General features: G+C 34.1%; 1 protein-coding gene across 1 annotated transcript in view; it reads left to right on the forward strand.

Moving 5' to 3' along the window:
• Window positions 1-27356, forward strand: part of Tecrl (trans-2,3-enoyl-CoA reductase-like) — a 73028-nt gene that overhangs the window by 27373 nt on the left and 18299 nt on the right. Inside the window, 3 exon segments of the mRNA NM_001108860.1 lie at window positions 6957-7001; window positions 10070-10173; window positions 22634-22749. Of these exon segments, the coding sequence (NP_001102330.1) occupies window positions 6957-7001; window positions 10070-10173; window positions 22634-22749 (265 nt within the window).

Raw genomic sequence — 27356 nt, forward strand, 5'->3', positions numbered from 1 at the left:
CACGTAAGCTAGCTTCATTGCTCAAATTCCATAGGTCTCAGCTGCCATTTACTGGTTACTTTGAGAATCATGGTAGGCTTTATTAGTGTCATCTCACTTTTGCTGGGTTCAAGTAATATTCATCTCACCCAATTAAATGTTGCTTGTTGCACATTGATTCCATGTAGGTATCATCAACCGTTCATTTTTGAGACAATGAAGAACATGAAAATTTGAAGTTCTTAGTGGGCATTTTTCAGTCCTAATGCTTCTTTTCTCTGATTTCTCATGCTTCTCAGACTAATTGCTCTTTGGTCTGGGCTATTTGTATTAGTTTTTAATATCTTTATTCAAACCTCAAAGTCATCAGATTTTAAGTAGTGGATGCACTTATGATAAATATACTTGTAACTGTAAGCACCTTGTTTTTAACACTGACTAGTAATGTTTATGTATTATATAAATTTGCTCTCTTTAACCTCAGGCTTTTTCTGAAATCTTTTTGCTACTTGTTTTCTCTTTGGTGTCTGTGTGTGTGTGTGTGTGTGTGTGTGTGTGTGTGTGTGTGTGTGTGTGTGTGTGTGCGCGCGCGCGCAATTGTTTTACTGAGATGGGTTTCCTTATACCAGGTGGCACTTAAACTATCTATATAGCACAGGGTGATTTTGAACTCCTGATCTTCCTGACTCTACCTCCCAAGTGATAAGATTGCAAACATATCTCACCAGGACTGCTTTTATTCTTTGGTTGGGTTTCTAAGTGATACAAGATATTATACACTGAAGTATTTTATGTGTACAGAGTTTCTCACATTGAAAAATTCATTTCAGGTTTCATATTCTTATTTCAAAACCAGAACAAGCCACCATCTAAAAGTTATAGTGATATACATCATATAGCTATATATGTATATGTATAAAGAGAGACAGAGACAGAGAGACAAAAGTGACAGAAAATAAATCTCTGACATAAATTGTTTTTAGATTTATGGGTCTATATATAGGTTAGTTGACTGTAGAAATTTTCATGATACATGACTTTTTAAAGATTAGTTTGCCTCTTTCTTTCTAACCCAATGTTAAGAGCTGGTAGTCATAGCTACCCTCTGAGTGAATGACCTAGGTGTTCTGCACTTCATTTATTCGTTCTGAGCACAAACTTCTGGAAATCCTTGCAGAGAAGAAACATGCCAGAGATTTGAGATCGTTATATTATTTTAGGTTATCCTCCTATTTCTTAATAGGTCAGAGTCTTTGTTTATTCAGGTTCATTTTTCTTTATTTATTTGAGTTTTCTTATTTAAACCATGTCTCTATCTTCCTGAAAAGACATTTGCTCTGCAATATTGATTATATACTTCTATGCTATCCTGTTTCTCTTACCCAAGCACTGTAATATCAACATTACATTACATTCTAGCCATTACATTTTTTTTTTGCTTTTTTAGTATGCAAAAGTGTTCCCATTTTATGGTTGCTGATTTGCATGAAATAGTTTCAGTGGTTGGGGAGGAGGACGCAAACACTTCTTTCTTTCTTACAGATTCATAAACACTGTTCCACATCTCATATTAAACCCGAAGTGCCTGCCTGGAATCACAGTCCAGTTTAGCTTGATTAGCTCATTATGTCTGTGGTATTTATAAAACTGCGAGGCAATGGTTTGCCATGAGTACATGTATGTCTAATTATACTGAAACTGTGTAGTGAGTGCATCACTCCCAACAAATGAAACAATTATTTTAGAGAACTAACAAAGAAGCCAGAGGTTGGAGCACATCAAGGAGTCATTTCAGGTGATGTGTTATGTTAGTTTTGACAAAAAAAAGCACCAGAAGTTATGCCCTGTTGGTACTGACTCATAAAATACTGTAGCAACTGCATTATTGCATTACACAAAAGACATCCTGTCTTTGTGCTTTCTTTATAGCTTTGTTATCTCTGTGTAGCGAGTTTATTTTGTGAAAATAAAAATTTCACATTGCAATGGGGCTTTCGGCTACAGGAAAGCTAAACTCTAGGCTGCTACCAATAACAGAAAGAGAAAACAGCGGCAGTTATTGGGGAAATATTTATAAAAATAGAAAGATAGTTTTGTGAACTTATGCTACTTTCAAATAAAACAGCTTCCCTTTTTAAGATATAAGATCACTATTTCAAGGTCCTTCATAAATAAGTCATGGAATTATAAGTTAAAATGAGAATAATTCACAGAATTTGCATTATTATTTTTAAATTTTTTTGTTCATTACAAGGATAATAATGACTATCAATATTATCTTCCATAAGCAAATTAAAAACTATTCTATATTTAGAATAGTTATATTGTTATAATTTTATGTTATAATTGTGTATGATACTTTATTTGCTCAGTGTCTTCTTTCGATGTTATTCTTTTCTATGATGTCTTAATTCTAAAAGGAAGAAATTATTTTTTAAACTCAAAGATGGTCTAATGATCTTTTAAGATCTTATAAAATAGTGAGTGAACTATAAATCGGAAATCTACACAGATAAAAGCAACCAGAAAAATATGAAGAACACAAAATACTTTTATGTATGTGAGGCGATGTGAAAATATAATTGCTGAAACACAAGCACCAAAAAATAAAAGGAGGCACACACCTTTGTTGAAAAATTGTTCATAGTGTTTGTAACCCTGCAAAAGATGTCAATGGTCATTAGGGAAAGACTTTGTGAGTATTACATATATATAATTATATATTTATAATATATAATTAAAATATGTCACATATATTACATATAATATTATGTAATTCTATAATTAAATATCAGTCTTTATATATATTTCTATACAAATGTTATATATAATATACATACTAAATAATTTTATATATCATTTATATGTATTGTATATATAAACTCTATATAGAAACAACACTTTAAAATTTTAAAGCAGAGAGAATAAAATATTTAGAATCAAAATAAAAATAAAGTATCCACTAAAACTAATTGGTGAGTGCAGTGAAAACACTGTTTGGTTTCATAGTCTCTATATTCACTGAATTCCATACTTATTTTATTGATATCCTACAATGTGGATAAAACAAACTTTTTCCTAATTTTTATGTTTTATATCCAATCATATATTTGTGTATATATGTGTTCATATGATGGATATGATGGATATGTATATACACATGTATGTATATGTATATATATGTATATATGTGTATGATGCACACATACACTTTAATTTGAGAAGAATGTAACTATTTTCACTTATATTTAGGAAAGCATCTTCCTTTAGCCTGGTGAAGCTTTTCTAACACCCTTGCTTATGCTCTCAGTTTACTTGGTTGTCTTCAAAAGATTATCTTGAATGGGGCGTTATCTGAAATGTGCCTGTTAACTGTTAAGTTCACAATGGGTTTTCATTCAGACCTCCAATTATTTTGATTTAATCTAGAAAGTTACTGTACATTAATTCCAACATATGTGTGTGATACACATCAATGATAAGAATCCAATTGCCACTCCTTTCAGTATAAAGACATGCTTACCACGTATAAAAATCTATTTTCCTCCAATTAAGCCTCTAGCTAGTCTCTTAAATAACTGTGGCTGGTTTATTTAACATTTTGAGGGGTGGGTTAGGCATCGCTTTCATTTCTGAACATCCCTCTTTCAGATGAACACATGCTAAATTTCTGAAAAATCTCATAAAAACCACCACTATTTATCATGTTCATGCTTCCCATGAATATCTCATTTTTACCGTTCTGTACGTTCTGAAAAATGAAACAGGTGTGAAGCTCGTGTATATTTTTATTTAATATGATCACAATGTGTCTATTATATCGTGTGTTTAGAAAATTCTCTCTCCTTTATAACGCCAATGCTCTGCTAACACACTCGCTTTATGGTCTCAATTTACTTGGCCGTCTTAGAAAGTTTACCTAGAATAGGATGTCATTTGAGACGCACCTGGCAGCCATCAAGTTCACAGTGAGTTTTCAATGAGATTTCCAATTATTTTGATTCAATCTGGAAAGTTACTGTACATTAAGTCAAGTTTATTTCACAGGTCAAAAAGATATGTAAAAATATTTCTATTCGATTTTAAAAGTATCCCACATTATTTAATTCTAATGTTATATTCTTTTTACAGTATAAAAGATACATTAGGGTGATGACACAATGTTTTGCTCAAGTGTTTGTAATCAAAAAGCATTTAAGACCTGCTGGTGCTCTCCTGCCTTTGGTCATTTCCTAGGAGTGAATGGGGAATTAATCTGTGTTATTGGGCACATGCTGCATTAAGTTATATTATTTCTGATACAATTTCAAAATAAAATGGATACTATTTGTCTATCCAGTTTGATTTTTCATATGCATTGCCTTTTTCAAAAGATGTTACAATGTTGTAAGTACATTGACTCTGTTATCTTTACTTGCCTAGTGAATCATCAGCGATAAGTAATGTAATGAAATATATTTTACTTGTAGCAAAGCTCCATTATTTTTCACAGTGTTATTGAATAATGCTAGGAATGATTTTTAAGGTGTGATCAGAATACGATAGCTATTATGCAAGTTTTCTCTTTCAACTATTCATTTTTATTGGGGAGACTCTTATAATGATAATTTACCTGTGACACCGTAACCCAATATCAGCGTTGTTTATATCTTCAAGCTATTTAAACATGCTAAGATCTGTTACATAATTGAAGTCCCTTATACAGATAGACAGACACACACACACACAAGTTGAAAAAATTGCAAATTGATTTCTTGATATAATACACTCCATACACATATAGATACACACACACATATATATGTATACAACTTGTTTATGTGTATGTATATATATATATGTGTATATATGTATATGTGTATGTGTTTGTGTGTTTTATTATATGTTATATATTTGTATGTTCATGTGCATGTATATATGTATCTGTGTATGTGTCTATTCATACTATACATGTATACATATACATAGACACACAAATATATGTAAATATTTAGAACAATAGTTATTTTTGCTTTGGCATTTCCATCCAAGATGGCATTATAAGTTGTTATAGAAAGTGACATATTAAGCGGAAAACATTTGAAATATAAATACATAAAATATCCAAGAAAAATAAAATTTAAAAATATGTAAAAAAGAAAGTGATGTTTTCAATGAATATTATTAAAATAAACAGAACCTGATTACTTATGTATAAATTACATAGGAGCTCAATTACTATCATTAAAATGCTAATCAAATGGCTTGTACTTGGTTCAATATCAATTGTCACACATGATAAATTAAAACTGTTGACTTTTCTATGGCATTTTGTTACATCATATGTTACTTGTCTGAAGATCACAATGTAGCAGAACTCCTTTTAAACTTTTTCAATAAATAGTGGTAGCTTACAAATTAAACTTCAAATGAATATATAAGTCATAAGTAGTGAGATAGTGCAAAGGGTGAGAAAACAATGGCTTTATCTGGAGCATATCCTAAAGTGATGTCGCAGTATTTGTGTGTAAACTTCATAATCATCACCCCTAACTTTGTTTATGATTAAACCTAAGTACCCTTTAGTTTATCAAAAATTATTTAAGATTTTTCCCATGACAATCTCCTTACACAAGTACCTTTTGATGTAAACTCAGAAATAGTTCACTCTTTTATTTCAGTAGTGCACAACTTTACCACTTCTAATTATTAAAACATTTGAGAGACACAGCCAGAATACAGCAAATACATAGGCGAATGCCAGCAGCAAACCACTGAACTGAGAACGAGACCCCCGTTGAAGGAATCAGAGAAAGGACTGGAAGAACTTGAAGGGACTCGAGACACCATATGAACAACAATGCCAACCAACCAGAGCTTCCAGGGACTAAGCCACTACCCAAAGACTGTACATGGACTGACCCTGGACTCTGACCCCATAGGTAGCAATGAATAGCCTAGTAAGAGCACCAGTGTAAGGGGAAGCCCTTGGTCCTGCCAAGACTGAACCCCCAGAGAACGTGATTGTTGGGGGGAGGGCAGTTATGGGGGGGAGGGGAATAACAATCGAAATGTAAATAAGAAATACTCAAGTTAATAAAGATGGAAAAAAATAAAAAAATTAAAACGTTTGCTTTTTAAACGTATTTACTTTAACAACTCGGGATGGTGCTATGTAGCTCAGGCTGACCTTGCACTCCTAATTCTGGTTGAGCCTTCAGGATGATGGTACTGTCCTTGTGTGCCCAAATTGTTCCCACTGTTGATAATAGTTAAAATGTATTTTGGGGAAATAAATAATGGAAGAATTTCCTTGAAAATACACTTATTTAATCTATCATTAAAAATTAGATAAAATTGTTCAACATTTACTTCAATAGACATTAAATAGAATTGCATAAAATTTATTTTCAGTAGAAACAGGCTATCTTTGAATTTAAAAATCATTTTTCAATATGGAAATATGTTATTAAAATGTTAAGGACTTCTTGAAAAGAAAGTATTATTCTATCTGTTCATATAGGTTGCTGAAAAAGAAATTTTAAATTGATATTCCTGTAATTATTGATATAGTCACAACATTCCAAGTCGATCATTCATATTATTTTAACGGAGCTCTTCACTTCTGTAGACATTCTGAGGGATAGTCTAAGACTGTGGGTCTTATGCTGACAGAGCACTTACTCCAAATGAAGAATTATTTTCAGGTGCCAAAGCTAGAGAAATTTCCAGTGAAATAAATATGTAAAAATTATTATTGAAGAATTAATTACACTATCTACCTTGGCTCTCTGGGACCACAAGAATTGGTTCATGCTCATAACCTGAGCATATCTTCATAGTCAGGTCAGAATTTGATCCAGTACCCTCCCACTACTCTGAGTGTTTGATACTGAGTACCTACCTTATTTCCTTTCTCATAAAGATCGTGTCTTCCCTCTAAGTTTTAAAGCTAAGTCTCTGTGTTTACTGATTAAATGTTATTTTTCACTGTACAGGTCCAAAGTGGTACCCTTCTCGAATTGGCCTACAACTAGAATATGGTAAGACCAATTTCAACCAATCAATTTACATAATTGAGAATCTGTCCTCAGAAGTCAACTCATTTATTACCTAATGTGTACATGTAAATACTATTTCATTTGAATCCAACACTTCAGTGTTTCTCCCTTTTATCATTGAACATTAGTTTTTGAAAATTCCATTTTGATTTAACAAATAGAATACTATGAGAAAGGGGGGCAAAAAATTAATGAACTTGGGAAAAATGCAACATTCTCTCATAGAAGTAATTTCAACAGATAAATATACAAATGTAAAAATGAGTCTTACTTAAAATCTAATTCTATTGATATTGCACCAATATTGATATTGATCTCAACCTAGCATTTAAAACATTATGTTTATATGAGAGCTGTGGATAGAATTAGATATTTGCAAGGTGTGTAGAGTGCATTTTTAAAATTTTAGTTGTGTTTTATAGTAGCACCTATTAAGGAGTTGCCACCTCACACACATTGAATTTTTTCTTCCTTTGCTAATATTCATCATTCTTAAATTTCACTAGAGTTTAAGTCAAATTCCTATTTCTCAAAAAAAAAAAGTTTAAAGACACTGTTTTGTCACTACATATATGACCATATATATGTCTTATTTTTATGGTCCTCCACAATGTATGGCTTATACTAAATGAATGTTTGCATTATTCAAACAAATTCCTAACACAAAAAACGTCTGTGTGAGAGTGCCACAGGCATCAGTGTCAAATAGAATTTCCATTTAAAGCATACTCTATGGGACTAAAGGATTTATGTGTTAGCACAAATCTTCTGGTGGCTTAAAACTTTGGGACCAGGTAGTGGATTGAGCAAAATAAAACTTCTAAGTACCTGTTTGGATAGAAATTTGAGTATTTACCTTTTTGAGGGAAAGAATGAATTATTTAACTGAAGTTAGCAGTGTATTGTAGAATCTTCTAGAGTTAAAATTACAGACAGTTTTACTCAGCATGAGTGCGGCATCAGTACTTGGGTCTTCTAGAAAAGCAGCCAACTTTTGCAAGAGCAGAGCCACCATCGCAGTTCCATTAGGCTAAAAGTTACGATCAACGTTTTTTTATGAATATATAATAACCTCAAGCACTACGATAAAAGAGGAAACGGTGAGTCTGAGCAAATCGGTACCATGACTACTGAGAAGCGCTCCTTGAATGCATTTGATAGTGTAATTTGCATAATGAACAATTGCCCCATGAAATTATAATCTTAATTTTCTCATCCAATAGATACTGTTAAAAAACAAACTTAATATAATTTTTGTGTACTAAGTAGCAAACATACATTTACCCAGTGGCTCTTTGAACTGGTTGTAATTCGTTGACTATAGCTAGACTCATACAGTCTGCTGAAATCACCCATTAGCATATGACTGATCTTGTATGCACAGAATCACAAGAACTCTACTGTGAGACAAGCAATGTGCTTCCTTCCCTTTAGTAGAACAAACAGACCATATGAATAAGAAAAGAGGCGGTCAAGAATTTTGAGGCCTAGCTTTAGAACTGTCAAGCTCTTTCTCAGATAATCTGTTGACTAAAGCAATCAGGAGACCATCCATCTTCTGAGAGTCAGAAAGAAGATACCCATGACATACTTAAAATGGCACAGAATTAAATTAATTTTGTCCACACTGTTTTACTGTGTTACTGCTTCCCAGAGTTCCAGTTGGTAGACTTGAATTTCTAGTAGTTAATATCATTGAAATGCTATATTAAGAAACTGAAACATGGGTATAAGCAGATTTTGATTTCATAACTACCAATATGGAAAATTGTAGTGCACACCTTGCATACAAAATCCATGCCAAATACCTAAATGTAGGGTGTGTTCCTGAATTGAGCCTATTGTTTAGAGCAATTATCTGAAGACAGGCTTGCCCTGAGCTTGCTTGGGAAGAAAATCATGGGCTCTTAAATAGATAAAGCTTGATCTATGAGGGGTGGCAAGTCCATTGTCTTGGCTTGCACACTGTCTCTGTATACTTTTCTTTAGATAGTGACAATTTCTGGGAAGGCAAAGGACAGAACTCCTTACTCCTAAATTAGAGAGTAGAACTAGGCATTAGAGGGAAAAATGACTCAGAGAGAAAAGGGTTTGTTATGCAAATGTGTATCCTCTGTACTCACAGCAGATGTAGACTTGGGGCAAGTGAGTACTGGCTAAGGGAGGTATTACCAGGAAGATCCTGGGAGTTTAAAAGTAGATGGAAAATTAAAGGAGATTACTGAGAACAGTTTCTGTCTTCCACCCACACATGTCTAAGAGAATGCACAAACACATAAATCACACAGGAAGAGAGGGGAAGAGAGAGAGAGAGAGAGAGAGAGAGAGAGAGAGAGAGAGAGAGAGAGAGAGAGAGGCATGATTATTTACCTAGTTTCTTTTCACAATGTCCTATTGCTGAGAATACATTAAAAACAAATATTCCAATGCTTTATTCCTATGTTTACAAAGAAAACAGAACAATACAAATTTATTTCTCTTTTAAAGAACCCAATAAATATACAAATCAAAAAAAGATACAAAAACATCCAAATATTTGATCTTACAAACATTCTATGATCTTAGGTTTGATTGTTATAGTAATATTGACTATTTTGATTTCAAATTGCTTTCTATGTCATGTTCACTCCTTGTTGTTATTATATAAGTAAAAAATGAAATGTAAGAGCAATCTTCATTCACTCTCTCTATATAAAAACACAATATATTCATAGTAATATATAAATTATCTAGGTTTTCTCTCTAAGATACACTAGAGCTTAACTCAAGCAATGGTTGAGTTGAACTTTCATAGGAAAATTCTTGAGGGTCATTGCTTTCTTTTAACTAAGGCTAAAGACAGTACATTTTGATGCTTTTGGAAAACTGTGTATCAGGAACATTGGTATATAAATTACTCAAATAAAATGGTTCGTCTGATAATATTCAGATTTGCTATATAATACAGACTGGTTAAAACTAAGTAGTTACCAGTTTCATATTAAGAAACTTTTTGTGACTGGGTCATGAAATAATATTTAAATATTATTTCTTCATTGCTTTTACTTTAGGTGGTCCGTACTTGAAGGATTATATCACGATTCAAAGTGTTGCAGCTTCTTCAATTATCACACTCTATTTTACAGACTTGGGTCAGCAAGTTGGTTGGACCACAGTAAGTGTCCGTTGGAACCTATGATCTCGTTTTTTTTAATTTTATGTTTATTCTTTAGGCTTTGTTTTATTTAAGTGACAGGAGTTGAACCCAGTGCCCTACTCAGTTAAGTTAATCTCTGACCATTTCTGTCAAATACATTGATATTGAAATTCTACACTGCAAATGTGTCTTTAAGAAAATGTTAATTTCCTCTGCACTCAAACTGAAGAATTTCTGGCATATTGAGGAGAAATTAATTAAATCATATACTCAGGAAGAAACTGTGGGAAGACTTTATGAAGAGCTAAAAAATTCAAGGGGATCCAAAAATAATTAAATAATTATGTACATAGATAATAATACATAATAATAAATCATTGAAGACCACCATATTTCAAAAGAACTTCCTCATAGATCTGTAACATTTTTCTATAGTTATTCCAAAATCGCTGGACAAAGTTTTATCGAAACACTATATTTTTGTGGTATAAAGAAAGAAAGCAATTTTTTTCATATTATTCTACTGAAAAAGAGGGGTCCATTGTTTACTTTGTTTTTTGTTGAGTGGTGTTGTTCTAACTTTGGACTTATAGGTACATTCTCTTGCCTACTTTATTTTATTTTTTTATTTTTTGGAAGGTAGTTCTTAAAATTGCTACCTCTGAATGTAATGATTTAGAAACAGGAGGACTACATTAATGGAAATAAAAGGGGGAAGTTCTTGAAACCACTCCAAGAGATTGAATGATTCATGATCAATGCAATCAATTAATAGAAAGTTTCCGCAGTCAAAGTAAGCTCCATAGATCTCTTAGTGCAAAGAAAAATCAAAGGTGATAAGCAATTCTTACAATGATATGCGGAGAGTGTTTCCTTCTCTGTCAACATTTTCATTTCACAATAGGCATCTTTCATGTATTCTCTTCAAAAATGAACACTTATGTTTTGCATTACAATGTAATATATTTGTAAAGTTTTTTATTTCCAGTTTTTTTATAATTCAGATAGATTTTGTTTTATTGACACTAAAATTAGGTTTATCATTCATAATGTTTTGAGTAGTTTTTTAATACACTTAATTTTAAAATTGATAAATAGGGGAATGGAGAGACAGCTCAGCACTTAAAGCTGGCAAAGGTTCCAGGTTCAATTCTCTGTACCCACCACACTTCTCATTATTCTCAGCCCATGACCTTCTTGGGGTTTTCACAAGCAATGCATGTCTATGCTATAAAGACATAGATGTTAAATAAACAAATGAGTATTGTAAAAAAATCTAATAATCATGGATGCTCAGTTATATGTTAAAAACTTTCTCTAAGCATACATTTATGTTTATATTTATTAATTAAAGTGTTGCTGTATTTATTACCTTTCCAAGTTAATTCTTTTCTTTTTTAATTGATAATTTCTTTACTTATATTTCAAATGTCATTCCCTTTCCCACGTTCCTATCCATAAGCCACTATCCCTACCCTCCCCCCATACAGGTATTCCCCCAATACATCCCCTTTACCACACCCCCCATATTCTCCTGTCCTGGGGGTCCAACCTTGGCAGGACCAAGGGCTTCCCCTTCCCTTATGCCCCAACAAGGCTGTTCTCTGCTACATATGCAGTTGGAGCCCTGGGTTAGTCTATGTATAGTCTTTCTGTAATGGTTTAGTCTCTGAAAGCTCTGATTGGTTGGCATTGTTGTTCTTATGGGGTTGCAAGTTCCTTCAACTCTTTTTTTTTTCTTTTTTTCGGAGCTGGGGATCAAACCCAGGGTCCTTCAACTCTTTTAATCCTTCCTCTAATTCCTCCAAAGGGGGTGCTGTTCTCAGTTCAGTGGTTTGCTGCTACTATTGACCTCTGTATTGGACATCCTCTGGATGTGGCTCTCAGGAGAGATCTATATCCGGTCCCTTTCACCATACATTTTTTTAGCTTTCATCTATCTTATCTAGTTTTGGTGGCTGTAGATGTATCAGCCACACGTGGGGCAGGCTCTGAATGGCCATTCCTTCAGTCGCTGCTCAAAACTTTGCTTCCATATTCCCTCCTATAGATATTTTTCCCCTTTTAAGAAGGAGTGGGAGCATCCATATTTTGGTCATCCTCCTTCTTGAGCTTCCTGTGGTCTATGGATTGCATCTTGCGTAGTTTGAGCTTTTGGGCTAATATCCATTATCAATGAGTGCGTACCAAGTGTGTTTTTCTGTCATTGAGTTACTTCACTCAGGATGATATTTTCTAGTTCATTCCACTTGCCTACGGATTTCATAAAGTCATTTTTGATAGCTGAGTAGAACTCCATTGTGCAGATGTACCACATTTTCTGTATCCATTCCTCTGTTGAAGGGCATCTGGGTTCCTTCCAACTACTTGCTATTATAAATAAGGCTGCTATGAATATAGTGGAGCATGTGTCTCTGTTGTATGTTGAAGTATGTTTTGGGTAAATGCCCAAGATAGGTACAGCTGGGTCCTCCAGTAGTGGAATGTCCAATTTTCTTAGGAACCTCCAGACTAATTTCAAGAGTGGTTGTACCAGTTTTCAACCCCAACAACATTGTGGAGTGGTCCTCTTTCTCCACATCCTTGCCAGCATCTGCTGTCACCTGAGTTTTTTATCTTTGCCATTCTGACTGGTGTGAGGTGTAACCTCAGAGTTGTTTTGATTGCATTTCCCTGATAACTAACCATGTTGAACATTTTTTAGGGGCTTTTTGACCGTTCAATAACCCTCAGCTGAAAATATTTTGTTTAGCCCTGTACCCCATTTTAATAGGGTTATTTGGCTCTCTGGAGTGTACCTTCTTGAGTTCTTTGTATATTTGGGATATTAGCCCTCTATCAGATGTAGGATTGGTAAAGATTTTTTTCCAACTCTGTTGGTTGCCGTTTTGTCCTAATGACAGTTTCTTTTGCCTTACAGAAGCTTTGCAGTTTTATGAGGTCCCATTTGTCAATTCATGATCCTAGAATATAAGCCATTGGTGTTTTCTTCAGGAAGTTTCCTTAGTGCCCATGTGTTCGAGACTCTTCCCCACTTTTTCTTCTATTAGTTTGAGTGTATCTGGTTTGGTGTGGAGTTCCTTGATCCACTTGGACTTAAGCCTTGTACAGCATGATAGGAATGGATAGATTTGCATTGTTCTACATCTTTCTTCCATTGGATAGTTTTAGCTCCTTTGTCAAAGATCAAGTGATCATAGGTGTATGGGTTCCTTTCTGAGTCTTCAATTCTATTCCACTGGTCTATCTGCCTGTCTCTGTACCAATACCAGTTTTTACGACTATTGCTCTGTAATACTGCTTGAAGTCAGGGATGGTGATTCCCCCAGAAGTTCTTTTATTGTTGAGTATAGTTTTTACTATCCTGTGTTTTTTGTTATTCCAAATGAACTTGCAAATTACTCTTTCTATCTCTATAAAGAATTGAGTAGGAATTTTGATGGGGATTGCTTTGAATCTGTAGATTGTTTTTGGCAAAATGGCAATCTTTACTATATTAATCCTGCCAATCCATGAGCATGAAAGATCTTTCCATCTTCTGAGATCTTCCTCAATTTCTTTCTTCAGAGACTTGAAGTCATACAGATCTTTCACTTGCTTTGTTAAAGTCACACCAAGGTATGATATATTATTTGGGACTCTTGTGAAGGGTGTCATTTCTTCAATTTCTTTCTCAGCCTGTTTATCCTTTGAGTAGAGGAAGGCTACTGATTTGTTTGAGTTAATTTTATACCCCAACACTTTGGTGAAGTTGTTTATCAGGATAAGTATTTCTCTGATTGAACTTTTGGGATCACTTAAATATATTATCATATAATCTGCAAATAGTGATATTTTGATTTCTTCCCTTCAAATTTGTATCCCTTTGGCCTCCTTTCATTTTCTGATTGCTCTGGCTAGGACTTCGAATACTATATTGAATAAGTAGGGAGAGATTGGGTAGCCTTGTCTAGTCTCAGATTTTAGTGGAATTGCTTCAAGTTTCTCTCCATTTAATTTGATATTAGCTACTGGTTAGCTGTATATTGCTTTTACTGGGTTTAGATATGGGCCTCGAATTCCTGATCTTTCCAGGATTTTTATAACGAAGGGGTGTTGAATTTTATCTAATGCTTTCTCGGCATCTAATAAAATGATCATGTGGTTCTTATCTTTGAGTTTCTTTATATAATGGATTATATTGATGAATTTTCGTGTATTAAACCATGTCTGCATCAGTAGGATGAAGCCTACTTGATCATGATGGATGATTGTTTTGATGTGTTCTTGGATTTGATTTGCTAGAATTTTATTGAGTGTTTTTGCATCAATATTCATAATGGAAATTGGTCTGAAATTCATGTGTTGGGTCTTTGTGTGGTTTCAGTATAAGAGTAATTGTGGCTTCATAGAAGAAATTTGGTAGTGCTCCGTCTGTTTCTGTTTTGTGGAATAGTTTGGACAGTCTTGATATGAGGTCTTCTATGCAGGTCTGATAGAATTCTGCACTAAAACCATCTGGACCTGGACTCTTTTTGGTTCGGAGACTTTTAATGACTACTTCTATTTCTTTAGGAGTTACAGGGTGGTTTAGATGATTTATTTGTTCCTGATTTAACTTTGGTACCTGGTATCTGTCCAGAAAATTGTCCATTTCCTCCAGATTATCCAGTTTTGTTGAATATATGCTTTTGTAGTAGAATCTGATGATTTTTTTAAATTTCTTCAGATTCTGTTGTTCTGTCTCCCTTTTCATTTCTGACTTTGTTAATTTGGATACACTCTCTGTGACCTCTGGTTAGTCTGGCTAAGGGTCTACTATCTTGCTGATTTTCTCAAAGGACCAGCTCCTGGTTTTGTTGATTGATCGTATAGTCCTTTTCGTTTCTACTTGGTTGATTTCAGTCCTGAGTTTGATTATTTCCTGCCTTCTACTCTGATATTCATGCTTGGATGTGAGATTAAGTTTATGCTTATCTTCTGTTTGTTGCAAAACAATTAGTTTCTTGCTTTGTCTAGGGTGTAGCTTTCCTCCTTGTGTTGGGCTTTACCATTTATTATCCTTTTTAGGGCTGGATTTGTAGAAAGATATTGTGTAAATTTGGTTTTGTCATGGAATTTCTTGGTTTCTCCATCTCTGTTAATTGAGAATTCTGCTGGATACAGTAACTTGGGCTGGCATTTGTGTTCTTTTAGTGTCTGTATGACACCTGTCCAGGATCTTCTGGCTTTCATAGTCTCTGGTGAGAAGTCTGATTATAGAGGGGTCTTTCTCATTATAAATTTCTTTTAATGTTCAAGTACTGTGGAGCCTTTGGGTAATTAAATTGTCAGTAATTAAATTTAAAAATTAAATTTAAAATAATATTCTTTGGAAACAGGAATGTTAAGTTGAAACTACTGATGCATATGTTTTTAAAAATATAATATTTAATATGGAGCTATAGCATGCTTAGTTAATGATATTACAGATAGGTAGATATAACCTACAAAGATTCAAATATTCTAAGATTTTTTGAGCAAACTTATGATGAAGAGTAAATTTTCTTCATAGGGATTGTCTCAAGGTGAGAGGCTTCAGCCCAAAATCATTAGAAGTTTCCAGCTTCACTAGCAGCCTAAGCAATGAAGAAGAGAAGCAGTAAAGTAGAATTCTTTGATAACTGCACTGGACAATTATTTGAGAGAGAAGTTATCTACACAACAAAGAAGGCTCAGGAAATTTTTTGGCACTTTGAAATCAGTCTTATGATTCACATACTCTTTGGCCCTAAATGGGTCAATTTACTAAGTGCTAAAAATAAAACATTGCAACCACAACTACTTTGTGTCCACTAAATTGTATAATGGACATATTTTCTCCAACATAACATTTATAAAATATTCAATGCATAACAACAATAATTCATTTTGTAGCGTCAATAGAAATTGTTAGATGTACCAAAATGAAATTGTAGTTTAACATGCACCTTATATGAAATATTTGTGGTCAACAAATAATGAAACATTTCTTCTTCACTAAATGACTTTGATGATTGCTCAAAACCTATTTTCACCACACCCTGTTATCTAACAATACTAATTTTCATCATTTTTGCATTCATCACTGTGTGTGTATGCATTAATAGCTCTAAGCTATTTTTCTCTAGCATATACTCTAGTTTGGGCTATGTAATTCAAGATACAAATTTATTTAATCACCAAGAAGTTGCTGATCTATCATACTATTTCTGAGTGGTCAGTTGTTTCTTAATTATTAACAACTGATCTTTTCTTATGCAATTTATTTCTTATATTTAGAGAATGCTTCACATGGGATCACATAGGTTTGGGAAAAATATTTACTTTTCTCTAAGTCTTGTTTCCTTGGGAATAACCCTGTTTCATGAATATTAGATTTTATTTAATTGTTATCAATTTATTTTACATATCTATAATTCAGGTCATTGGAAATGTGATGGTCTTCAATGATTTATTATTGGGTGCTATTATATGTGTACTTAATTGTTTGGGGCCCTCTTGAATTTTTAGTGCTCTTCCTAAAATATTCACCCTGTTACTTCCTGGATATATGATTTGAAATTAATTTCTCCTCATGGAAAAATTGTTGAGCTTGAGTACAAGGGGATTTAACAACATTTTTTGAAGACATAATTTCAGTGTTTTATATTGACTCCTACGTTTAATTCATACACATAGGATTAGCTCATCATAATGTGAGTAAGAGGGTCAGGCCTTTGTACTCACATCACTCCCAACCCGTGACCCCCAGCAATTAGATGGATGCCAATTTGGACCTGTCACTAGACCTCCTTTCATTCAGTGTCTTCTCCATTTTGTCCCTGCAGTTCTTTTAGACAGGAACAATTATGAGTCAGAAATTTTGACTGTGGATTGGCAACCAGTTCCTGCACTTGGGGCCTGTCTATCTAGTGGAGGAGGACTCCTCACGTTTCCTCTCCCCATTGTTGGGCATTTTGACTCAGGACACCACATTGACTCTGGGAAGTCTCCCACATCTCAGTTTTCTGGGATTTTCTAGAGCATCTCCCTACCTCCCACACCCAGAAACTATATATTTCCATTCATTCTCTGTCCCTTTGTGCTTCTCTTCTGTTCCCCCCACCCAATACCTGTTCTCCTTTCCCCCTCCCCTCTCCTTCCCCTCTTCTGCTCTCTTCCCTCCCTCCCTCTGCCTTCCATGATTTTCCCCCTTCTAAGTGGGATTGAAGCATCCTCATTATGGCTTTCTTTCATGTTTGACTTCATATGATCTTTGGGTCTTATCATGGATATTCTGTACTTTTTAGCTAATATCCACTTATCAGTGAGTACAAATGATGCTTGCCCTTTAGGGTCTTGATTACCTTGATCAGGATAATATTTTCTAGTTCCATTAATTTGCCTGCAAAAATCATGATATCCTTGTTTTTAATAGCTAAATAGTATTTTATTGTATAAAGGAATGATATTTTCTGTATCCATTCTTTGGTTGAGGGACATCTGGGTTGTTTCCAGCTTCTGGCTATTATAAAGAAAGTTGTAATTAACATGGTGGAGCAACTTTCAAGTATATGCCCAGGAATGTATAGCTGGGTCTTCAGATAGAACTATTTCCAATTTTCTGAGGAACCACCAGATTCCCAGAGTGGTTGTACCAGTTTGCAATCCCACCAGAAAGGCAGGAGTGTTCCTCTTTCTCCACATCCTCACCAACATATGTTGTCACTTTTGTTTTGATCTTAGCTATTCTGATTGGTGTGATCTCAGGATCATTTTGATTTGCATTTCCCTGATGACTAAAGATGGTGAATGTTTCTTTAAGTGCTTTTAGTCATTTGGGATTCCTTTGTTGAGAATTCTGTTTAACCTCTTTTTATTTATTTTTTTAATATTTTGATATATTTATTTTAAGTGAAAACAACTACTTTTAACTTCTAGAATTATAATGTCCGTTTATACCAAATTCTTTGAGAAATTATTTTGGGTTTTTTTGAGATTAATTTCTTGAGTTCTTTATATATGCTAGATATGATAAATGGGGCCTGATGAGACTTAGAAGCTTCTGTAAGGCAAAGGACACCATCAATATGGCAAATTGGCACCCTACAGATTGGGAAAAAATATTCACTGATACTACATTTGATAATTTTCAGTATCTACATTTTCTATCTTTCCCTTTTCTTCCTTGAGCACAAAGTTATATGCATGTAAGCACAAGTATGTTAATCCTGTTATTTGAATCTCCAATAAGTTTATGTCTTAAGATATGATGTTATTCTTGATTTGAATCATGATATCTCCAGTTCTAATGTACATAAATTTAGGATAAATGTAGGGTTTTTCTATAAAAATATTAATGAATTCTCAAAATCAAGATGAAATTGAACATTAAGACAATTTAACTTATTCCAGATAAATAGTGGCATTAATGACATTGGAAATTCTTTATGAAGCCCATGACTGAAACAATTGCTTATTTAGATATTTTTTGTGGAGACAACTATTTTTAAGGTCACCTTTAGTCTTGATAGATAGCATATATTGTTTTAAATATTTCTTTATAAAAAAGGTTGAAAAAGTGTGCTGCTGTTTTTTTTTTTATGATCCTCAAAGCTTCGTAGTCATACTCAATCACGGCTCCAGAGAATATTTTTACAACTATAACAACAACAACATAACAACAACTATAACAACAGCAACATAACAACAACAACTATAACAACAACAAAACAACAGCAACATAACAACAACAACTATAACCACAGCAACATAACAACAACACAACAACTATAACATCACAACATAACAACAACACTATAACAACAACATAACAACAACTATAACAACAGCAACATAACAACAACAACTATAACAACAACAAAACAACAGCAACATAACAACAACAACTATAACCACAGCAACATAACAACAACACAACAACTATAACATCACAACATAACAACAACACTATAACAACAACATAACAACAACTATAACAACAGCAACATAACAACAACAACTATAACAACAACAAAACAACAGCAACATAACAACAACAACTATAACCACAGCAACATAACAACAACACAACAACTATAACATCACAACATAACAACAACACTATAACAACAACATAACAACAACTATAACAACAACAACTATAACAACAGCGACATAACAACAACAACTACAACAACAGCAACATAACAACAACAATATAACAACAGCAACATAACAAGTTAATCTAGGTTTGTAATGACTCAACATCTTCTCATTCCTGGAAATACCTTAAAACAGTGCTTTGATTAGATTTTTACTTTTAACTCACTATTATGATTTGTTGGATTTGCTTAGTGCATACGGATGATTTACATAATGGATTATTCACATGAGAGTTGGAATAAAGACAAAGAAAAGAAAGTAATACTTGTCTAATATGATACCATAGTAGATGGCACTTACTAATGCAAAGTGATCTTACTCTTGGGAAACTACAAACAATTTAATTCACAGCTGTCATTTGTTTAACAGCTGTTTAATTCCACAGTGTTTTTATTGTTGATTTCCAATTATTCTGAGGTATGCTATTTAATTTGTTCTCAGAAGTAAAGTCAAACATAAAATAAGAAAGCAAACTATCAACTGCATAATAATAATAAAAGTAAAGATAATTTTCAAAAAATTATAAATTTACTAAAGAAAGTTTAAGCACAAAATTACCTAATTTGTAACTAATGTTTTTAAAATTATTTTTATGGAAACATTTCTGTCTCTTTATGGTAATTCACATGGTCATTGAATACTTGATGGTATTCAATCAACACACTCAAACATCTATCAACCTTCTTCTCTCTAATAAGAACATGGCGGTATCTAACAAGAACACATACAAATGTGGTTTTTTCTCATGTTTAAATGAACACAGGACACAGGATTCTGACAACATGTAGATTGTATCAACTAATATACATAACCCAGATGCCAGAGTGGAGAAAGTATTTACTTTCTATGCTAATACTGTGAAGTTTTATATACGGAACTTAACTATACAGGTTTTAGTGTGATGGGGCCCTATAGTAAATATTCTACAGATAAGAAAAGAAAACAATTCACCAAGATGAAGATTCCAAAGGTGCCCCTAAGACACAAAAGGACATCCATTGTCTACTTAAAGGAATACAATTTCAAAAACAAAACAAAACAAACAAACAAAAAATTCAAAAAAATCTATTTCATATGTTTAACGAGGAGAAACAAAAGAGGGAAAAGCATATTAACACAATATAAAATCAATTAATTAGGATTTCTTTGTGAATTTGTGAATCTGAAATAAACATCAAGTCCTTACTGTTTATGGTCGAGTTTCCAGACTTTGTGAGTACTTATCACTTGCTTGGCTTCTGCATGCGTAAGCATCTGGGCTCTTTTTATTTTTCATCAGAAAACGAATTCTATTTTGTAAGCTACCACAGTAATATATGTATGCAGTCCTTTTTTTATCATAAAACAATTTTGATAACTTTTTATGTTTAATAAAGTATCTTTTATCTTTTCTTTCATTTGCCCTCAAATGAATATTTTGAGACATTGCCCAAAAGTCGGTTTCATTCTCTAGTGTATTCAAGATTTATAATTCACATCGAGTTCCCATTTGAACTGCTATGTTTCAGCATGCGAAGTATTGGTGATAAAATATTGGCTTTTAAATTGTATTCATGTCTGTGAGCATACAGTCCTGAATTTTATTTAAGAGATGACAAAGAGAAAAAAAAACATATTTTAATTTCCTTTGACTCCCAAGAACTTTATTCATAATATCTGATAAAATTTTATTAGCTTAAATATAGTGGCTTTTCATCAAATTTCACTATTATCCACAATATTTTTAATATTGATATATCATATAGAATTTGCTAAAATTTGATTTTGTTAAATCAGATGGCATTGGAATAAACATTTAAACATTTTTATATAATGGAAACAGCCTTTTTACTACAAAACATTATCTGAAACATATGGGACATTCACAATGATTAATAACCTCACTGTCTCTTTCTCTATTCATTCCTCTTTCTGTCTCTTTGTTTCTCTGTGTGTCTCACTCTGTCTCTGTCTCTCTCTTCTCTCTCTCTCTCTCTCTCCCTCCTCTGTCTTGCTGGTATAGTGTCTCATATTTTATCTCATCTGGTTTCAAACTCATGGCAATTTTGCTGGCCCATCCTCCTGAATGCTGGCAGACAGACGAGAGCCAGCATGTAAGCAGAATCATCTGTTCACAATGCAATAAGAAGGGACTGCATAAGCCATAAATTAATATAAATTCTTATGTGGAATTTATTTTAGAGAAACAGTCAAGTTTTACAGTTTTTCTTATTGCTAATCTGTCTTGTTTGATATTCAGAATTATAACTAAAAACGTAAAAATGTATGCATAAGTATATAATAATATTACATATTCCATCATCTAAGCCAAAATATATACGTATACATAATACATATTTACACACCTATGTAATAATATACTTGTGTAAGTATTTAGTATTATTCAATAACCTAGACTGGCCAAGGAGACTCATGATCTCCTTGACTCATATTAAGTATTGTACACTGTAGGCTGGGCTTTTCTAGATCAATTAACTTAAATAAAACAATCCTGGCAGACATGCCGATAGAACAATATAATGTAGAAAATCTGTCATTCAGATTCTTCCCAAGTAAATGCAGATTATGCATAACTGAAACCTAAAGTTATATATTGTAAAGTGCAATGTTTCTAATAGATAAGTTTTATCATTTTGTTTTTAATGATTGTAAAGCTAGTCGATTTCATAAAGGAAATATGTGGAGGGAGAATAAGGCAACAAAAAGGAAACATAAATGTTTTCATGTGCTCTTTTCAGTTAATGGAGCACTTCATAGAGGATATAGATTGAGCAGGGCAGAATTAAAGCACAATTTAATGCATTTCCTTAATCAGATAGGATGCTTTTGCACTATTTGTTACGAAGGTCAACATCAGAGGATATAACACTATTGCTTTTCTTATTTCAAATATTTTGTTTTGTGAGGGATAAGTGCCTAAAAGTGTAATGAATAGTGATACTATGAAACCTTTAGTGAAACTTACTGCCTTACAGTGACTGTTACAATGATTTAAAAGTTCATGCAGATGCACGGACTTTGGTACTGGGCAAATGATTGTGTAAGTAGATACATTAATCTAACTTTGGATGTTTTCATTTGCTGTTTCATTACAATAAAATGGTTGTTTAAAATCATTTTTAAAATAATGTCTACATTATCCATTCTTCTTATCTCTAAGTGGATTCCTCTGAGGAAGAGTTATGAGGAGCCATATCTAGCCTATTTGTTTTTACAAGTCAGTATCTGCTATTATATTTCACTATATCATGTATTTGACCAATGCTCATGAATGCACATGAAGCTTAAAATATTTATAAAAAAATTTTAATCTAAGTCTATTTTCTATTTTCAGGTCTTTTTGGCTGAATACTCAGGACCTCTGTTAATATACCTTCTTTTTTATTTGAGGAGCTCATACATATATGATGTCAAAGAGAGCTTTAGATGGCCCCGACACACTGTGGTACAGTAAGTGACACATGGGAAACACGAGGGTGACAAATGTAGCCCTAATAATGAGATAACTTAATAATAATAATTATTATTAATTATTAATTATTAATAATAATTCTCCATAATTGCATTATTAGTTAAAGGCACACTAGAAGTTAAAATAAATCTAACATTTGGACCAATGCATCTTAGTTCTTATTACACTGTAAGGGATCAGGTATTCACCTTCTCATCACATGCATGGCTGAGTCATAGCTGCCTCCAAACATCAGGAAGATTGGAACTGTACAGCATAGGACAGGAAAAAAACATTCTAGGTTCATAGTATAATATTACTAAGCCATATAAATTTTATATAATGGAATTAAAGAGCCTAGCATAGAGGAGCAAACCTTTAATTCCAGTGTTGTGAGTTTGAGGACAGCCTGATCTATGAATATTAGCACAGCCAAGGCAGCACAGAGAACCTTGCCTTAAAAACAAAGCATTTTGGATAACAGTGTTGCATTGCGAAGGCAAGTGGACTCAAGAGTTTTTGTGCCTCTCTTGGAGGATTCTGTAGCAGTCTTAACCACTGAGGACAAAGCCGAGGGGCTCTTAGAGGTGAACATCAAGACAAGGTGTTTATTATGAAAGTCAAATCCTTAGAGGAGATCTACATGTCTCTTAAGGAACCCAAGATTATTGACTTTTTCCTGGAAGAATCCTTAAAAATTAGTTTCTAAAAATCATGCCAGTGACGAAGTTGGGTTAGGCTGGCCAGAAGAGCAGTTTCAAGGCTTTTGATGCTACTGGGGACTACAACAGCCATGCCAGTCTTGGTAATAAGTGGTCCAAGAATCAAAGATAGTCATTACTACAGGGCTACTGCCTTGGTCAAAGTTTCCATCAGCCCTGTGTGGAGAGGCTACTTCAGAAACAAGACTGGGCAACCCTACCTTAAACCAAGCAGAATGACAAGCTGCTGTGTCTGTGTGCTCGTCACTGCTCCCAGAGGCACTCCCTTCATCTCGGCTTCTGTGCCCAAGATGCTGTTGCTGACGGCCAGTATTAATGATGTTACTCATCAGCCACAGGGTGAACTGCCACTGCAACTTTGTCATGGCCACCTTTGTTGCCATCTGCAAGACTTTTACCTCAGACCTATGGACACAGACTGCACACCAAACCTCCTTATCAGGAATTCACTGACCATCTGTGAAAATCCTCACCAAAATTTCCATTCAGAGGACTCAAGCTCCAACTGTGACTATCATATAAGGGCTTTTATACAGAAAAAGCAAAATGAATTAAGTCTGTTAAAAATAATAAAGTTGAATAATCTCAAATCATGTCATCTTCAAATTAGGACTTTCCTTACCAAGCAAGTATTCCCCTCACAAATATTGAGCTAAAAACCACTGGTGTAGAATCTAATATAGAACAATACATTTTAGAGAATGATAAAATACGAACCACTTTACATTTGTCCATTGTACCTCAAGTAGGAATAGAAAGCAATAGCAAACAATAAACAACACAAGTCAGGCAATTAAAAACCAGAAGATATACTTAAAGCTGAGATTGTTTAAAAAGATTTCAGTGTTACATAGGGAGATAAAAAAGAATTTAACTGTGGAAAAGGATATTTTATTGGATACTTTTAATAAGTTGAAACCCAGAATAATGTAGTAGTTACTTGAATGTGACTGGTTCATTTAAGAAATAGAAAAGTTAGCAAGACATGCTATGTAACTATGGTAGATAGGCTGATGAGAAAACAAAACATCCTTTATTCTTCCCCCTATCTATGTCCATGCCTGAGAAGATGTGCACGTTAGAGAAAAGGGGTGTGTTTCTTCAAAACATAACATTAAAAACGTGTACAAAGGATTTCTTCTAGGCCTTTGGCTAAGATGAACTGTAAAAATATGGTTAAGAAAAAATCAACCTTCAAATTCTGTGACTTAAAAGTATCTCAAAGGAATTAAGAAAGAACATTGAGATCCTGTGGATGCTATACAAGACATCAAATTCCATCCTTACATTTTTATCTCATTATAGACACTGAGACTCAGCCATGCATTTCTGACTCCCCCTGCATTTCTTTATACAAGTGGTTCAACCATGACATTCCCAATTCTCGCACCATCCCCTCTATTAACTACATTTCAGGGACGATGTCAATATCATCAATATTGTTCACTCAGAGTAGCCATTCCAATTACTTTCATAAACCTTACTACTTTGACCTGTGTGTAAACAGTTTCTTATCTTTAAACTATGTTTCTATGATCATTTCTGATATTTTTTCTAAATTTAATTTAATTTCCAAAATACGTGCCATAAATTGTTGACATGTCATAGTTTATGCAAAACATTCATTATAATAATTTGAATGATTTGATAGGTAAACTCATTGCATAAATATTTATTTCATTTTGGGTATTTAGTGGGTTAGATTTCAATTGGTAAATCTGGATATTGTTCATATGAAAGTGATGTGTGCTTTAAAGCCATTTAGTACACTGTAGGAACAATAGGGTGACTGCTGTAGCCCCTCAGAAGAGACAACAGGAAACTGATTCTTAGTAATGATAGACTTGCCAAGGAAGCTTTGAACTATAAACCTCTTCACTTTTCTTCGATTAAAGAAAAAGTCTAAGTTAGAGAATAAGTTTAGTACCTCTGAAGAACACAATAACTCTTGTATTTTAAGAATGAATCCTAGCATATTTTGAATATTCGGTACAGTTAGGAAGATGAATAATTTTATTTTCCAATGAACTGACTGATAGTGATTACTATTCTTAAACACACGCAGCATGTTTGATAACATATTAGTAACAATTCCATCTGTATTACATGTTTTCCAAAGCTCAAAATATGTTAAGCTTCCACAATTAATATCATTGTAGTAACATAAGAGTCCTTTTATTTAAAAAAATAACCTTGAGCGGTCAGAGATTTATGAAAATGTTTTGCAAGATTCTAAGGCAAATGATCTCAAAATGGCACTGGTAAAGACCAAGAACACGCTTATATCAAATTGTTGATAAGAATAAGTAAGAAAACTGCATTAATATAGGCTGTTGTGATTACTTTTGGACACTTCAAAGATCTCAAATGAAGGCCATTTTACGGAATACACCACAAACTTTGGACGCACCCCTTTGAGAGGTCCAGTTGGAACTTCCCTGGCAAACTTTCCCTGAGGACCAGATGTCATAGTAATGTAAGGAAGGATAGAAGGAGCCTAAGAAAAGCAGTCAATAGCCTATCTAACCGTAAAATTTACAAACCACTTCAAAGATCAGCTTAGCAAAATATCGTCAAAGGTAGAATAGTGGCATTTACATCTTGGTGATTGCCAACACACCATTAATTCCACTGAAGGCCCATCAGAAAGGAGGGAATTTTGCCTGCTATTGCAAACCAGTGCTTAGCAGTATGTGGTGATTATTGATGTATTATCTCTACTCTTACTACTATTCCAAATATTTTTATTTAACTAAAGTAAGCCCTTGCTATGATACATTAAATGGCTTATATTATATGACATAAATGAAGAGTTTAAATTTTTACTCTACTGAACTGCTTAAAGTATAATCACTGATTTTATTTGAAATATATTTTATTATTGTTCTGTTTTTTTTTAATTTCAGTCATTGTCCCTTCTCACTCACCCCTCCCACAGTTTCTCATCCCATTCCTCCTCCATTTTGCTGCCTAGAGGATGCCACCCACTGCAGGCTTTCTGCTTCCCTGGTGCCTAAAGTCTATACAAAATTAAATAAATCTTCTCCCACTGATGCCTGTCTAAGCGGATCTCTGCTGTATTTGTGCCAGGGGCCCCCCCGCACTGGCCCATGTCTGTTCCTGATTGGTGGCTCAGCCTCTGGGAGCTCCCTGGAGTTTGGGTTAGTTGAGACTGCTGCTCTTCCTATGGGGTTGCTCTCCGATTCAGATTCTTCAGTCTGGCCCCTAACTCAACCATAGAAGTCCCCAAAATCAATCCAATACTTGGGTGTAAGTATCTATGTCTGTCTCAAGTCAGCTGCTGGTAGGGCCTCTCAGCTATGCCAGGGCACCGTTTAGAAGCATCAAAGCATCAGTAATAGGGTTAGGCCTTGGTACCTTCCTCCCGCCCCAACGTGAGATGGATCCCAAGTGCGGCCAATCATGGAACTGCATTACCTTCAGTCTCTTCTCAAATTTTATCCCTGTAGGTTTTTTAGATAGGAACAATTCTGGGTCAGAAATTTTGACTGTGGTTTAGTAAACCTGTCTTTCCACTTGAGGCCATGACTATCTACTGGTGGTAGACTCATTGAGTTTCCTCTTCTCAGTGTTGGGCATTTTGGCTAAGATCACTCCCACTGAGTTCTGACAGACTTTTAACTCCCTGGTTTCTGGGACTTTCTAGAAGCTTCGCCCATCTCTCATCCCCTGAGGCTGCTTATTTCCATTCATTCTCCTGGCCCTATGGACTTCTCTCCTAATCGCCCCCACCCCGTACCTGATCCTGTTCCCCTTTTTTCTTCTCCCTCCCCTTTCCCAGCCATAGCCCTCCCTCCTTCTGACTCCTATGATTATTTAATTCTCCCTTCTAAGTGGGATTGAAGGATCCTCACTTGGGCCTT

Source organism: Rattus norvegicus, chromosome 14 (assembly GCF_036323735.1).
Source record: "Rattus norvegicus strain BN/NHsdMcwi chromosome 14, GRCr8, whole genome shotgun sequence".
In the NCBI taxonomy this organism is placed as follows: domain Eukaryota; kingdom Metazoa; phylum Chordata; class Mammalia; order Rodentia; family Muridae; genus Rattus; species Rattus norvegicus.